Raw genomic sequence first — 12,500 nt, 5'->3', positions numbered from 1 at the left:
AGCGTGTTACCTGTGCAGGTGATCGTGATGTATCTCCAGGTTCTGGAGTGTGAGAAGAACACCGGACTGGTTCAGATGGCCTGGTGAGATCCTCGACTCGATTTCTCCCAAACATTGACTCAGTTGCGTTAATCGTAACCGTCTGTCTGTGTCTGAAGGAACTACATGAACGACAGTTTGAGGACGGATGTGTTTTTGAGGTTCAGGGCTGAAACTATTGCTTGTGCGTGTATCTTTCTGTCTGCACGGGTTCTACAGGTACACACACACACACACACACACACACATTAACAGTGTTTCATTCATTAAACCTGACCTTCTCACTGTCTCTCTGTGGTCAGATCCCTCTGCCTGACCAGCCGCCCTGGTTCTTGTTGTTTGGGGCATCAGAACAGGACCTGATTGAGATCAGTAGTTGTATTCTGAGGCTGTACTCACTGCAGTGCGAGTCGCTGGCCGCTCTGCAGCAGCAGGTGGAGGAAATGCGTTCAGTGTTGGACGCTCAGTATAACGCGACCAAACCAGCGGGACTAGCGTCTACGACTGAAACCCCGACAGCTGGTTTCTCTCCTGCGTCTAAAGCTGGTGGGTTGATATACGACAGCTGGGTAGAAGTTGCGAGTTTAACTTGTGCACAAAACTGGACTCCATCTGTCTACTGGTTTCCATCCGACGAGTCAAAGAGAACAGACTCATCACTTCCTGACAACCCGGTACTAAATATCATTAAGAAAAGTAGTCGGATTATCCCTTCTCATCGGACTTGATGATATCACATCTGCTTTTACTCGCATGAGCACTTTTTCCGAACCACCTCAAGCGAGCCTAAAAACTGTTTTGCTAATTAAGGGACTGTTAAATAAATTAACTATAAAATGCGCAGCAAAAACATAGCTAATGGCGCCAGCTAGGCTAGGCTTGAAATCCTAACTATATAGATATTCACCAAAACATGTTTCTCTACGCAGCGTTTCATGCGATGCACATTGATTCCATGCTGCTTCACTATTAAAAAACACATGTCATTGTTGCGAAATACTTTGGTTCTGAAACAAATACGATTCACTTCAAGATGTTAGTAACTCTATTCAGCTCAATTCCTAACTATCAGTCACTGATGTATTAATTGATTCAAATTCTATTTCATACACCCCCCCCCCCATAGCGTCTCCTGTAGAAAACCAGAAGAATCACGAATCTCCGCTGTCACGCCTCGCCCTCAAGAACATCTGTCGAAAGATCACAAGCAGAGACGGGTGAGTCTCGGTTCGTTTCGGGGTTGAGACAGAAGCAGTCCTCAGCAGCGCAGCTAGATTTGCTTTTTACAAAAATCATGAGGATATTAAGTAAAGATCATGTTTAATAACCTTCCTACCATAAATATATCAAAACTTCATTTTAAAGATGAATATTTAGATTTAGTTTTACATCCTCAGTTTCCAGATGTTTTAAATATTCGTATCTCAGACAAATATTGTCTGATCCTACCAAACCAGGCATTTAGAAAAGCGGACCTGTATGACTGGTTTTGTGCTCCAGGGTCACACACTTGTTATTTATAAAGGACATCATGCAGTTGGTGTTTGACGTGTTTCTCTCTCAGGAGGAAGCGTCTGAGTCGCAGCGATGAAAGGCAGAACGCTCGCAGTGTCCCGTCGCCCCCCCGCCGCAGGTAACCCTTCACCTGTCTCACGCTCACCTGAATCAGTGAGTCCTCACTGATTCCTGTGTTCCACCCGTCTGTGTTTCAGGCGCAGTCGCAGCGTTTCTTCTCCATCTCCTGGAACCACAAAGTCCCACAGACACCGGCAGAGGGAACGGGAACGAGCGCGGAAAAAGCCATATTCTTCTCACAGGAGATGATGTCATAGGGTCGGGGGAAGGGCCCAAAACTGACCAATCAGACAGCGTCTGTAAAACTTCTGAAACTGCCTCGGAAAAATATCTTGTATTGTGTATTAGAGCCGCGCGATTATTTGTTAAAAGATTGCATTTTAAACACTCACGCAACAAACATTTAATGTTACAGTGTTTAGATAAAAAAAAGGACTTTCAACGTCACGGTATTATTTCTATCTTACCATCATTCGTACAGAAATACTAGAAAGAAAGTTCAGAGTTCAGATTTAAACACTGATGTCTCTGGTAATGATCAAAATCTCCTTTTAAAGGTAACTGGAGCTTCAAATAACGTTTCGCCAGTAGGTGGAGACAAGTGACTGTTAAAAAACGTGTTTGTCATTGAATCATTGATTCAAGAGATTTGTTTAAAAATGCTGAATCATCCACTAATAAAACAAGTGAAGCAAAATTATAGTAAAATATTTAATCATTTGTTCAAATGAATTAAACACTTTTCGTAGATTGCAGCAAATAATATTTCATTATGCACTCTTTCGTTAAGAATCAGAATCGTGGGAGAATCGGGATCTCTATTTGAGACTAAAGAGTCGTGCAGCTCTTTTGTTTTTTTAACACAAAAAACTAGAGTCTCCTGGGAAGAGTTTAAATAAAATGGGAGTATTATAATACCTACGTCTGCATGACTCTATTCATGACTATTGTATTCTAGCATCTAAGAAGTTTGTTTGGACCCGTGATATTAAGCCCCGTGGGATCGTAGTGGGCTCACTAATGAATCAGGCTGCTAACTAGTGAGGGTTTAATTAGCCTGTAGGGAGCGTTCAGTCCCTGGAGGATCCTAATGCATGTGTATCTCTGGTGGAATCTTTCCGGCTCCTTGTGGTATCTTCTCCTTCACCGGCAGGACCGGGATGGAGCTAACGCAGTCTTGGGTTGATATATATGTGGTAACGATGGTGATGAGGGTATGAGGTCACTGACACGTCACTGAGAGAAGCTCATAAATGCTGAGAAGTACACTTGACTGTCCAGTGATCAGGAGCCTCATGGCCACTAAAGGAAAGACCACGTCTTCTGTGCTCTACATTGTCGTATACCTCATTCTGGTTCTGCTTGGGAACGTGGGGAACACCACAGTTATCGCGGTGGTCGGGGACAGCCTTCTACGTGAAACGGGAGCCGTACGAAGCTCAGACGTGATTCTGGTCAACATGGCTTTCTCCAACCTGATGGTGTCGCTGACCAGAAACTCTCTTCTGGTGATCACCGACATGGGAATGGAGGTACGGAGGAATGACTGGTGTGACGGATGATTGGACCCGACCGAAAGTTGATGTGGCGTTTCTTCCGATGATCAAGACAAAAATGCTGCTTTGTTAAATTGGTGTAAAACGGTTTACAAAATACATAGAAATCAATGTTGAAATTTAATTCTCCAGTTTTGAAAAGCTGGGGGTTGAACCATTGGCCCAATATCAGTGTTGATTTGTGGACACTGAAATGTTTTAAGAGCAAGTTAAATGTAACTCATGTGTAAGTATGTCCTGTAGCCTCTGAAGGGCAGTACTAAATGAAAAATTTTGATATTTTGGCAAAATAAGAAAGTTCAAAAGTTTTCAGCCCCCGGCTATTAATGCGTGTTTTTTCTATCTGGAGCATCAGAGAGTGTGTGACTCTTCTGAAAAATCTGGAAATGAGTCCCTCAGCTGTCCTCAGTGTGACAGGATAAGTCTCAAAATCATACAGTTTCAAGGTTTAAATAGACAAAAATGCTGGAAAACCAAAGAATTTGTGGAAGCTGAATGATTTTACTTAAGAACAGCAGCAGTTTAACTGTTCAGGACAAACAAGAAGCTCAACAACTATCACTGAACAAAACACACAGCTGTGGCTCATTCAGAGAACCAAAGGGATGTACATTTTATTACAGAATAATAAAATAAAAAGTAAATTTTATTACTTTAAGAATCAAAGGGATGTAAACTTGTCATTTTTTATAAATTTAAACTATTGTTTTCTCTTGTGCACTACATGTAACCACCTTTTATGTAAAATATATTATTTGAGTCAGAACTAAATAAACAATAGCATGTATTTTGTATGATCCCTCTAATTTTAAGAAAATAACATATTGCTTAGGGGGATGTAAACTTTTGATTGAAACTGTAAGTATTATGGGTGTAACATGTAACGCAATATGCAATATTTAAATAGTAAAATAAAACAATGTGAATGAACATCGCAAACTAATCGTCCAATGTTGAAAACGCGTTGAAACAATGGCTCAGTATCAGTATTTATTCTGTTTCTGAATACAAAAGTCAACCTTGATCTCCAATGAATAAGCGGTGAGTTGCTGATGGAAATGGAAGAATTATCTACATAATACATGCTTGCTTATATACTACAGATAAAAACAAAAGGTTGAGCATTACTGGCATCAAAGAACATGTCAACCATTGAAATTATTGTTTCAATGTTTCCTCAAAAAACACCCAAAATCCTAATGTAAGAACTGTAGAAGACCGATGAAGGTATGAAGGGAGATTACACCATGAGTTTTGCAGGTGAGCCATATAAACTCTTGAACTGGAAAGTAGCAGATGCTTAGGCTACGGTTTTGAGAAATTAGCAACAGGTCAGATGGTGCTTGAAGATCCATATGTGCAAGAAATAACAGTAGTCCAGAGTTTTCAGTTGCCTAAACTTGGATGGAGAAATGGTGTCTATATGCCATAAATCATCGCCGCGGTTCTTTCCTCACAGGTGTTCCTCAATAGAAACTGTTGTCGCTTAATGATGGGAATCTGGGTTTGGCTGCGCTCTGCAAACGTTTGGTCGACGTTCTTTCTCAGCGCATTTCACTTCCAGACGCTGCGGCGGGTCGCTCCTCCCGTCACGAACGTCCACGGCCACCCCGGACCCCCCAGGTCCCTCGTCTTTGGGCTTTGCCTCATCTGGAGCCTCAATCTGATCTACTCCATCCCAGCCTTCATCTTCTCCAAGAACGGAGACGAGAACTCCACTGAGGTCAGTCCGACTCTTCCTTGGTCTACCAGAGTCCCAGTGTTTAACATTAGATTATTAGGTTTACATTGAAATTCTATGATTTAAATGTCTCTAAATGTTTGTGTGTTAGGGGAACAGTCGCCTTTTAGGGGAATAAATCAAGATATAAAAACATACACATAGACTGATAGTTAAGGTCCCATATTTGGTAGCTGTTTTAAAATAGAAATGATATTGTGGCCAGTAATTATTGATTTATGACAGAAAAGTATATTAGTAAAGTCTCACAAGAACCCCAATTTTTGTGATGTCAACTTCAAATATGGAACATTACTTAGTTAAACGTATGGCTTTGGTTTTGAATTGTTTTCTTGTGGTCTAGTCTCTGATGCTGGTCAGCAGCACCACTCGGCCGCTGCTCGGCTGCATCTGGAGCTTCCCGACGGTCTACAGCGGCCTGGCCTTCGCCACCACCTCCATGGTCATCCACGAACTCTTCCCCATCATCCTGATGAGTGCCACCAACCTGGGCTCGCTGCTGACGCTGTACGCTCACGGACAGACGAGAAGAGCCGCCAACAAGAGCCCGGACGCGCCGGTCATCACCCGGATCCCCGCCGAGAGACGGGCCGCTAAAGTGAGCAACTCCTATCTGAAAACAGATTACATGATCAAACTCTAGTTAGTTACATAGTCTAGGTCACTAATTTTATGAGAGCAGGTCTCTTCATGTCCGGCTTCTCCAGCGAGCGACAGAAGCGGGAATCGGTGTGAGGTCAGAACAGCTCTGTGTGTGTCTTCTCAGGTGATTCTGGCTCTGAACGTCCTCTTCATCTCGTCCTGGGGCGCCAGCGTCATCTCCATCAACTACTTCAACTACAACCGCGGATCCTCCAGCTCGTCCACGGAGTTCGTGCTGATCGTCGCTCGCATCGCCAACATCACCTTCATCGCGCTGTCGCCCGTCGTCCTCGCCGTGGGCCACAGGAAGCTCCGGGCGTTCATGACGTCCATCCTGTCGAGAATCCTCTGACTGTGACCTCTTACTCTCGCTCTGTACGGAGCTGAGGATATCAGACGCATCAAGAAAGTGTGTTTCTGTCTGTCACTTTATTTATTTTTAATAAAGCAGTATGTATTTACTCAAGAGGATTGGGTGCCTTTCAAAAAGCAGTCCCTCATGGAGACATCTCTAAGACATCTATAGGATGTTTCCAGTCAGATGAAAAATAGGTGTCTTTAAGGGGTGTATGATTTGTAACTTGTAACGTGTTCATCACAGAGACGTCTATTTGACATTGTATTTGGACATTTTTTGTTCACGTCTGCTGGACGTCTCCTATCAGATGTCCATTAGACGTCTCTAAGATGTTTATGGTTTATGGAATATATGTAAAACTCATGTGAAAGACGTCTTAAAGCAGACGCTCTCCAGATGTTTATCAGGCGTCTTTCAGACCAAACAGGATTCATAAAATGAAAGGAAGTAGAAGTAAAGAACACCTATCAGATCATATCTCCATCAACGGGAATCAGCATCAGTGATAATAAAACCTGAAGAATCGTTTTATCTGTCCTGAACTGAAGGTTTGCGCTCTCTCATGTTTCTCTCAAATTATTACTGCAGTAGAGACTGAAAAAAGTAGTAATGTGTTTATTCTTACTTGCCGTCTGTAGGGCCGTTGTCTTCGGACGAATGCAGGCATGCACTGGATGGCTTCTGTTCTAATCAGTGAAGGGTGTTCAGTGTGGGCCGCTTCATGGGTTATAATGGGAGCGATGCAGATGTGTCACGTCAGGAGAACGTCTTCAACACAAGGTAAAACTCTGTTTCTTTACTCTTACATTGTTTTACTGTACAGACGTAAATATTAGCAAGTCTTAAAAATGATGCTAAACAGCGCTATACTAAATGAAACACGTAAGAAGTTCAGTTCTTGTTCGTTGTGTTCTGCATCAGGTGTGTGTGTGTGTTTATTTCTGCTCACAGCTGTGAGGGTCTGATGTGTTTCTAGCGCCACCTAGTGACCATTAAACATCACACACACACACACACACACACACACACACACACACACACACACACACACACACACACACACCAGGATTCATTTAACTGAGAGGAAGAGTGAAAATCCCATTCAGATCTCCTGTTGAGTTTGAGTTCATATTTAAATGTCTAAATGAAGTGCCCCCCAGCATACATTAAGACTTGCAGGGAAGATATTCTGTTTTAAGCCTTACTAAATTTTCAGTCAAAATTTAAAAAATTTAAGTTTTTCGGTCCATAATTTCAGTCAAAATGTCACGCTATTTGTCGTGTTTACCTCATCACTCTGAATCCGACGGTTTATATTTGCTATCTCTCACATTAGAACGCAATATCACAATATACAACATCTACACTTTACATATATAGAAGAATATTTTTTCACTCAGAAAGTGTTTGAAACACACCCGTCTATTTGCTTTTTTTGCCAGATTAAACAGCAGACCTTTGCACGTTTTTTGTGGAGACCTATCATTAGATCACCGTTCTGAAATAACTTTCTGCAAACTAAAAATGTGCATTTTGAGAAGCAAAAACTAATGTTCTGGGAACGTTAGGAAAACTTTCCTGGCTAACAAAAAACCAACATACATCCAAAGTAATGTTCTGGGAACCAAAAATTGGTTTATATAAAATCTCCCCATTTTCCAAAAATCCAATTTAGCCATGATTTTATTATAGTATTATATAGCCCATTTTATAAAATTAGACCATGTTTTTTTTGGTGAATTCCAAAACTTCCATGTTTAAACTATGATTCGTTGGCAAAACCCTGGCCAGTTGTTCAGATAAACTGATTTGAATGGTTTGAATTAATAAAAAAGGTCATACTCAAAACTCTTACAATCTAATGATAAATGATTGAAGCAGTGTTTAATGTGATGTCTTTCTTTCAGAGGTCAGAGGTCATCTCCGTCACTGTCACACAAACAGATATTAACCAGGTCATCAGGTTGGTGGAAACTACTCTGCATCTAAATAGAGTATAGTTTAGAGGATGTACTTACACACTGGACCAGAATCAGTAGTTGTACGTGTCTAATCAAAAATACAAAGAACTAAAGACCAATCCAGACCATGCACATTGTTGTTAAAACCATGACTCCAGGAGTTTTTGGACCCACACTCTGTGGGATTGTGGTGGGCTTACTAATGAATTAGACTGCTAACTAGCACAAGTTTAATTAACCAGGTGGGGATATTTACTCCCTCGAGTGCAAAGATGCAAGTTCAGCTCGTGTATCCCAAAACATTGATATCTCTGGTGGAATCTCAGCTGCCATTCACGGCGTCTTCTCCTGTGACAGCAGGACCATTGGCTTGATATTTGTCTGGTAACCACGGCCCATAAAAGAGGCTCGCGGGCGGTGGGCGGAGAGGGAGGTGCTGGGATGGAGAAAGGACAACATCTCTGAGACCTTCTGAGAGAAGCTCTATTCATGATTGAAGTCTGCAGACGTTTGAAGGATTTGAAGAAGCATGTCCCCTCAAAGAAAGCCCTCGAGCATCAGTCAGCAGATCTCTTCGTCTCCGTTTTACTTCGCTCTCTACATCATTCTGGTTCTGCTGGGGAACGTGGGGAACACCACGGTCATCTGCGTGGTCGGAGAAAGCCTTCTGCGCGAGGCCGGCGTCGTCCGAAGCTCTGACGTGATTCTGGTCAACATGGCTTTCTCCAACCTGATGGTGTCCTTGGTTCGAAACACGCTCGTGATGGTGTCCGATCTCGGAGTGGAGGTACGATGCTATGACCGCGTGGATGGACGTTTGTTTGGATTAATAGTTATTAGTGAATGGGCTCGACAGCCAATCCACTGAAATGAGAGTAAACCCAAACTGGTGTCTTTTTGGTCCAGTTTCGTGAAGGTTTGAGCTGCTGAGGGTAACATCAGCTCACGTTTGACCGTTTGATGGCTCTATGGATTCATTCTTCAGAGATCAATTGGGTTCTAGCTGGGATTTGTAGCTAAAGTTGGGATTGATTTATTGCTAAAGTTATTAATTGTTCAGAACATTCAAAACTAACTGAAAACCAGTTTGACTTCAAAACAAGTGTCATTGAATAGAAACCGGCTTCACCATTTTAAACACTTAGATTGGGTTTGATGCTAAAACATACTTGTTTGTGGTTGGTGCATGGTGTCGATGGTTCTTGTGGTTTGATGTGATCAGGGTCCAGTCTCTATAGTGTAAACCCAACCTGGAGTCTTTTTGGTCCAGTTTTGTGAAGGTTTAAACAGTAGAAGAACCCCATCACCTCTCATCTTGAGGACCACCTCTAAAAAATAATGGTTCTGTTGACTCATTCTTCAGAGATTGACTAAGTAATTTACTGAGCTACTGATTGTTCAGAACATTCAAAACCAACTAAAAGCCAGTTTGACTTTAAATCCAGAGTAGTTTATCAGATAGAAATATTACAATCTGAACACTTGACAGACTGAAGCTAGTTGGGTCTGAAATGCTGAAACACAGCTATAATTCCATTTATTTTAATTATTTTATTTTATGTGCATTTTGGAATATCGCTGGAAATAAAAGCTGGATGGAAGTGTGCAAAAATTCCAAAAAAGCACATAAAAATGCATACGCACAATTAAGTAGGATGACTTTTTATCCAATAAAGAAAAAATGCATGTAAACTATGATTGAAGTACACTTGCTGAATAAATTCAACCATAAATATTTCTCTATTATTATTTTAATCGACTGTGTTTCCAAGCAGTGACTGCATTAATTGATCATATATGAAAATGATTATATTCAGTGACTTCTTCTGCTTTTCTCAGTGATATTTAATTTCTTTTTGACTTGTCAGATGCAAATGGCGCTTTATTCGCAAAGTCTTTGGATGTGTCTGTATTTCCTGCCGTCTGTCAAACACTAACTAGTGTGTTTCCCGGCAGATTTTCCTCAATAGAAATATGTGTCACCTCATGATGGGAATCTGGGTTTGGCTGCGCTCTGCGAACGTTTGGTCGACGTTCTTTCTCAGCGCGTTTCACTTCCAGACGCTGCGGCCGGTGGCTCCGCCCGTCATCGCCCTGCACGGCCCCCGGGGGCCCCCACTCACCCTCATCCTCGGCTTCGCCCTCGTCTGGAGCCTCAACTTCATCTACGCCATCCCAGCGTTCATCTTCTCCAAGAACGGAGACGAGAACTCCACCGAGGTCAGTCCGACTCTTGCTGTGTACCGAGCTGGTGCGTGACCTCACTTGACCTCTGACCTCTCCTGCAGACGCTGATGCTGGTCAGCAGCACCACCCGGCCGCTGATGGGCTGTATTTGGGACTTTCCGTCGCCCTACAGCGGCCTGGCCTTCGCCACCTCCTCCATGGTGATCCACGAATCCATTCCCATCTGTCTGATGAACATCACGAACCTGGGCTCGCTGCTGACGCTGTACGCTCACGGTCACTCGCGCACGGCCGGCAGCAAGGGCCAGGACGCCCCGGTCATCACCCGGATCCCCGCCGAGCGCCGCGCCGCTAAAGCGAGTCAAATATTCACCTAAGCATAGATTTCACAGCCCTTCGTGTTTTAGATCATGGAGAAAATGTCTTCCGGGTCAAAAAAGCCCCGGCTGTGTTCTGCAGGTTAAACTCTACTAACAGAACTTGTCTTTGTCTTGCAGGTCATTTTGACTCTGAACATCCTCTTCATCTCGTCTTGGGGAACCAACGTGATCTCGGTCAACTACTTCAACTATAACCGGGGATCTTCCACGGAGTTCCTGCTCATCGTCGCCCGCTTCGCCAACATGAGCTTCATCGCGTTCTCGCCCGTCGTCCTCGCCGTGGGCCACAGGAAGCTGCGGGCGTTTATAAAGTCAGTCCTGTCACGAATCATCTCTCTGTTCACATAGACGACTGATATATCAGAGACTGAAATGGTTTCCGCTGTCGAATCTGAATTCATCGCCAGTCGAATCTGAATTCTGTGTGACTGAAGAACAGTCTCGGACTACATCATGTCTGTATCTGTATCTTTTAGACTGATTAAACTCCTGAATGAATGTCGTTTGTTCAGACTTTTTTTCCTTGGCCTATAATGTGTTTTATAATTGACTGGAGATTTAAATAAATGCACATTCACCGTGGATCATATAAAACTATCATTTATTTATACAAACGATTAAAGCAGAGAAAATACATTTCTTAAGTAGTAATAATGTTTAAAAAAAAATTATTTCTGTGATTTCAGCATCATTCCTCCAGTCTTCAGCGTCACATGCTCTTCAGAAATCAGAATAATATACAACAAACATTTCTGATTATTATCAATGTTGAAAACAGTGCCACTCGATATTGTTATGGAGTTTATATCTCCCAATTCAGTCAAAAGAAAGATCAGAATTGTGAGATAAAAAATGACATTTTTTTTATTCAGTGGCAAAAAAAGAGTTCTACAGTTGACCAAAAGTGACAGTACTTCAAATAAACATTCATCTCTGAGTCCTGAGAAGTCACACGTGATCTGATCTTCGTACGTCACGTTTTCCCGCTCTGTGCGGTTTTCGCGACAGTCGCGTCTTTCAGCGCGTCGTCGTCCGCTCGCGGCCGTTTGCTCAACTGCGTCCACCGCTGCATCATGGCGCTAATTTTCCGGCGCAGCTTCCCGTGTCCGAGCGCCACCACCAGCGGACTGAAGCCCACGAAGAGCGACGCGGAGAAATGCGCGACGGTCAGCAGTCCCTCCGCGTGCTTCCCGCCGTTGTGGTTGTAGTACGTGACCGCGGCGACCTGCAGCACCCAGCAGCCCACGAACAGCGCGACCAGGGCCGCGATCACGTGACCCGCCTTCCTCTCGCTGGACACGTGCCGGTCCAGCTCCGCCGCGCCGCCGCCGCCCGCCGTGACCGCCCGGATGTGTTTGGCCAGCGAGTGCAGCGTCGCCAAATTGGTCGCGACCATCAGGACGAGCGGCATGACCTCGTTGAGCGCCAGCGAGGTGGAGGCGAAGGCGTAGCCCTGCTGCTCGGTGGGAAACTCCCAGACGCAGCCCAGCAGCGGGCGAGTGGTGCAGCTGATCACCATCAGCTCCACCGTGGCGTTTCCTCGCACGTGCGTCGTGAAGACCAGCGCCGGCAGCGAGAACAGCAGGTTGACGCCCCAGACCACGGCCAGGACGCCCCAGACGCGCCGGCGCTCGCGCTGCTGGCCCAGAGCACCCATGCTGACGTGCTGCCGCCGCAGGGTGACGCAGTGGAAGGCGCTGAGGGCCAGCGTGACCCAGCAGCCCACCGCACGCCACCACACCCACAGCAGCATGAAGACACGGCACCAGCCGGGCGACAGAGACACCTCCAGACCCAGATCTGACACGAAGATGGGCACGGTCCGGAAGAGAGACGTCAGCAGGTTCGCCATGCACAGGTTCACCAGGATGGTGTCGGACGGGGGCAGGTGCCGCAAGGAGTTCTCTTTAGAGCACTGGAACACCTGCACACACACACACACACACACACACACAGACACACACACAGAGACACACACACACACACACACACACACACACACACACACAGACACACACACACACAGACACACACACACACACACACACACACACACACACA

At 44.4% G+C, this 12,500-nt stretch overlaps 4 protein-coding genes across 5 annotated transcripts in view; 3 read left to right on the top strand and 1 right to left on the bottom strand.

The window, feature by feature from the left end:
- LOC122327955 (cyclin-L2-like) overlaps positions 1–2,311 on the top strand; it is a 4,372-nt gene extending 2,061 nt beyond the window's left edge. For both annotated transcript variants that reach the window (XM_043223667.1, XM_043223668.1), the window contains exons 5-10: positions 19–83; positions 159–258; positions 342–585; positions 1,166–1,256; positions 1,604–1,672; positions 1,752–2,311. In XM_043223667.1, the coding sequence (XP_043079602.1) occupies positions 19–83; positions 159–258; positions 342–585; positions 1,166–1,256; positions 1,604–1,672; positions 1,752–1,863 (681 nt within the window). In that variant the 3' untranslated portion in view covers positions 1,864–2,311. The remainder of the gene's footprint in view (positions 1–18; positions 84–158; positions 259–341; positions 586–1,165; positions 1,257–1,603; positions 1,673–1,751) is intronic.
- Positions 2,312–2,674: 363 nt separating this feature from the next.
- LOC122327963 (olfactory receptor class A-like protein 4) lies at positions 2,675–5,918 on the top strand. Its single transcript, XM_043223683.1, has 4 exons — positions 2,675–3,146; positions 4,630–4,893; positions 5,255–5,509; positions 5,678–5,918. The coding sequence occupies exons 1-4, from the start codon at positions 2,868–2,870 to the stop codon at positions 5,903–5,905; spliced, it is 1,026 nt and encodes a 341-aa protein (XP_043079618.1). The 5' UTR covers positions 2,675–2,867; the 3' UTR covers positions 5,906–5,918.
- A 2,319-nt stretch (positions 5,919–8,237) lies between these two features.
- Positions 8,238–10,925, top strand: LOC122328027 (olfactory receptor class A-like protein 4). Its single transcript, XM_043223750.1, has 4 exons — positions 8,238–8,659; positions 9,829–10,092; positions 10,161–10,415; positions 10,557–10,925. Exons 1-4 carry the CDS (start codon positions 8,402–8,404, stop codon positions 10,785–10,787), a joined length of 1,008 nt encoding a protein of 335 aa, XP_043079685.1. The 5' UTR covers positions 8,238–8,401; the 3' UTR covers positions 10,788–10,925.
- A 194-nt stretch (positions 10,926–11,119) lies between these two features.
- Positions 11,120–12,500, bottom strand: part of LOC122327960 (olfactory receptor class A-like protein 4) — a 3,067-nt gene continuing 1,686 nt past the window's right edge. The window contains exon 2 of the mRNA XM_043223673.1: positions 11,120–12,363. Within this exon, the coding sequence (XP_043079608.1) occupies positions 11,413–12,363 (951 nt within the window). The 3' untranslated portion in view covers positions 11,120–11,412. The remainder of the gene's footprint in view (positions 12,364–12,500) is intronic.

This window comes from Puntigrus tetrazona, chromosome 22, assembly GCF_018831695.1.
Source record: "Puntigrus tetrazona isolate hp1 chromosome 22, ASM1883169v1, whole genome shotgun sequence".
Lineage (NCBI taxonomy): Eukaryota > Metazoa > Chordata > Actinopteri > Cypriniformes > Cyprinidae > Puntigrus > Puntigrus tetrazona.
Note: the sequence above shows the minus strand (reverse complement) of the source record. Positions and strands in the feature narration are given on the sequence as shown.

Excerpts from the sequence above, each read along its gene's own strand:
- LOC122327963 (XM_043223683.1), top strand. The coding sequence starts at position 2,868 with ATGCTGAGAAGTACACTTGACTGTCCAGTGATCAGGAGCCTCATGGCC. Across the intron at positions 4,894-5,254 it reads GAGACGAGAACTCCACTGAG|TCTCTGATGCTGGTCAGCAG; the intron begins GTCAGTCCGACT and ends CTTGTGGTCTAG. Across the intron at positions 5,510-5,677 it reads CCGAGAGACGGGCCGCTAAA|GTGATTCTGGCTCTGAACGT; the intron begins GTGAGCAACTCC and ends GTGTCTTCTCAG.
- LOC122328027 (XM_043223750.1), top strand. The coding sequence starts at position 8,402 with ATGTCCCCTCAAAGAAAGCCCTCGAGCATCAGTCAGCAGATCTCTTCG. Across the intron at positions 8,660-9,828 it reads TGTCCGATCTCGGAGTGGAG|ATTTTCCTCAATAGAAATAT; the intron begins GTACGATGCTAT and ends GTTTCCCGGCAG. Across the intron at positions 10,416-10,556 it reads CCGAGCGCCGCGCCGCTAAA|GTCATTTTGACTCTGAACAT; the intron begins GCGAGTCAAATA and ends TTTGTCTTGCAG.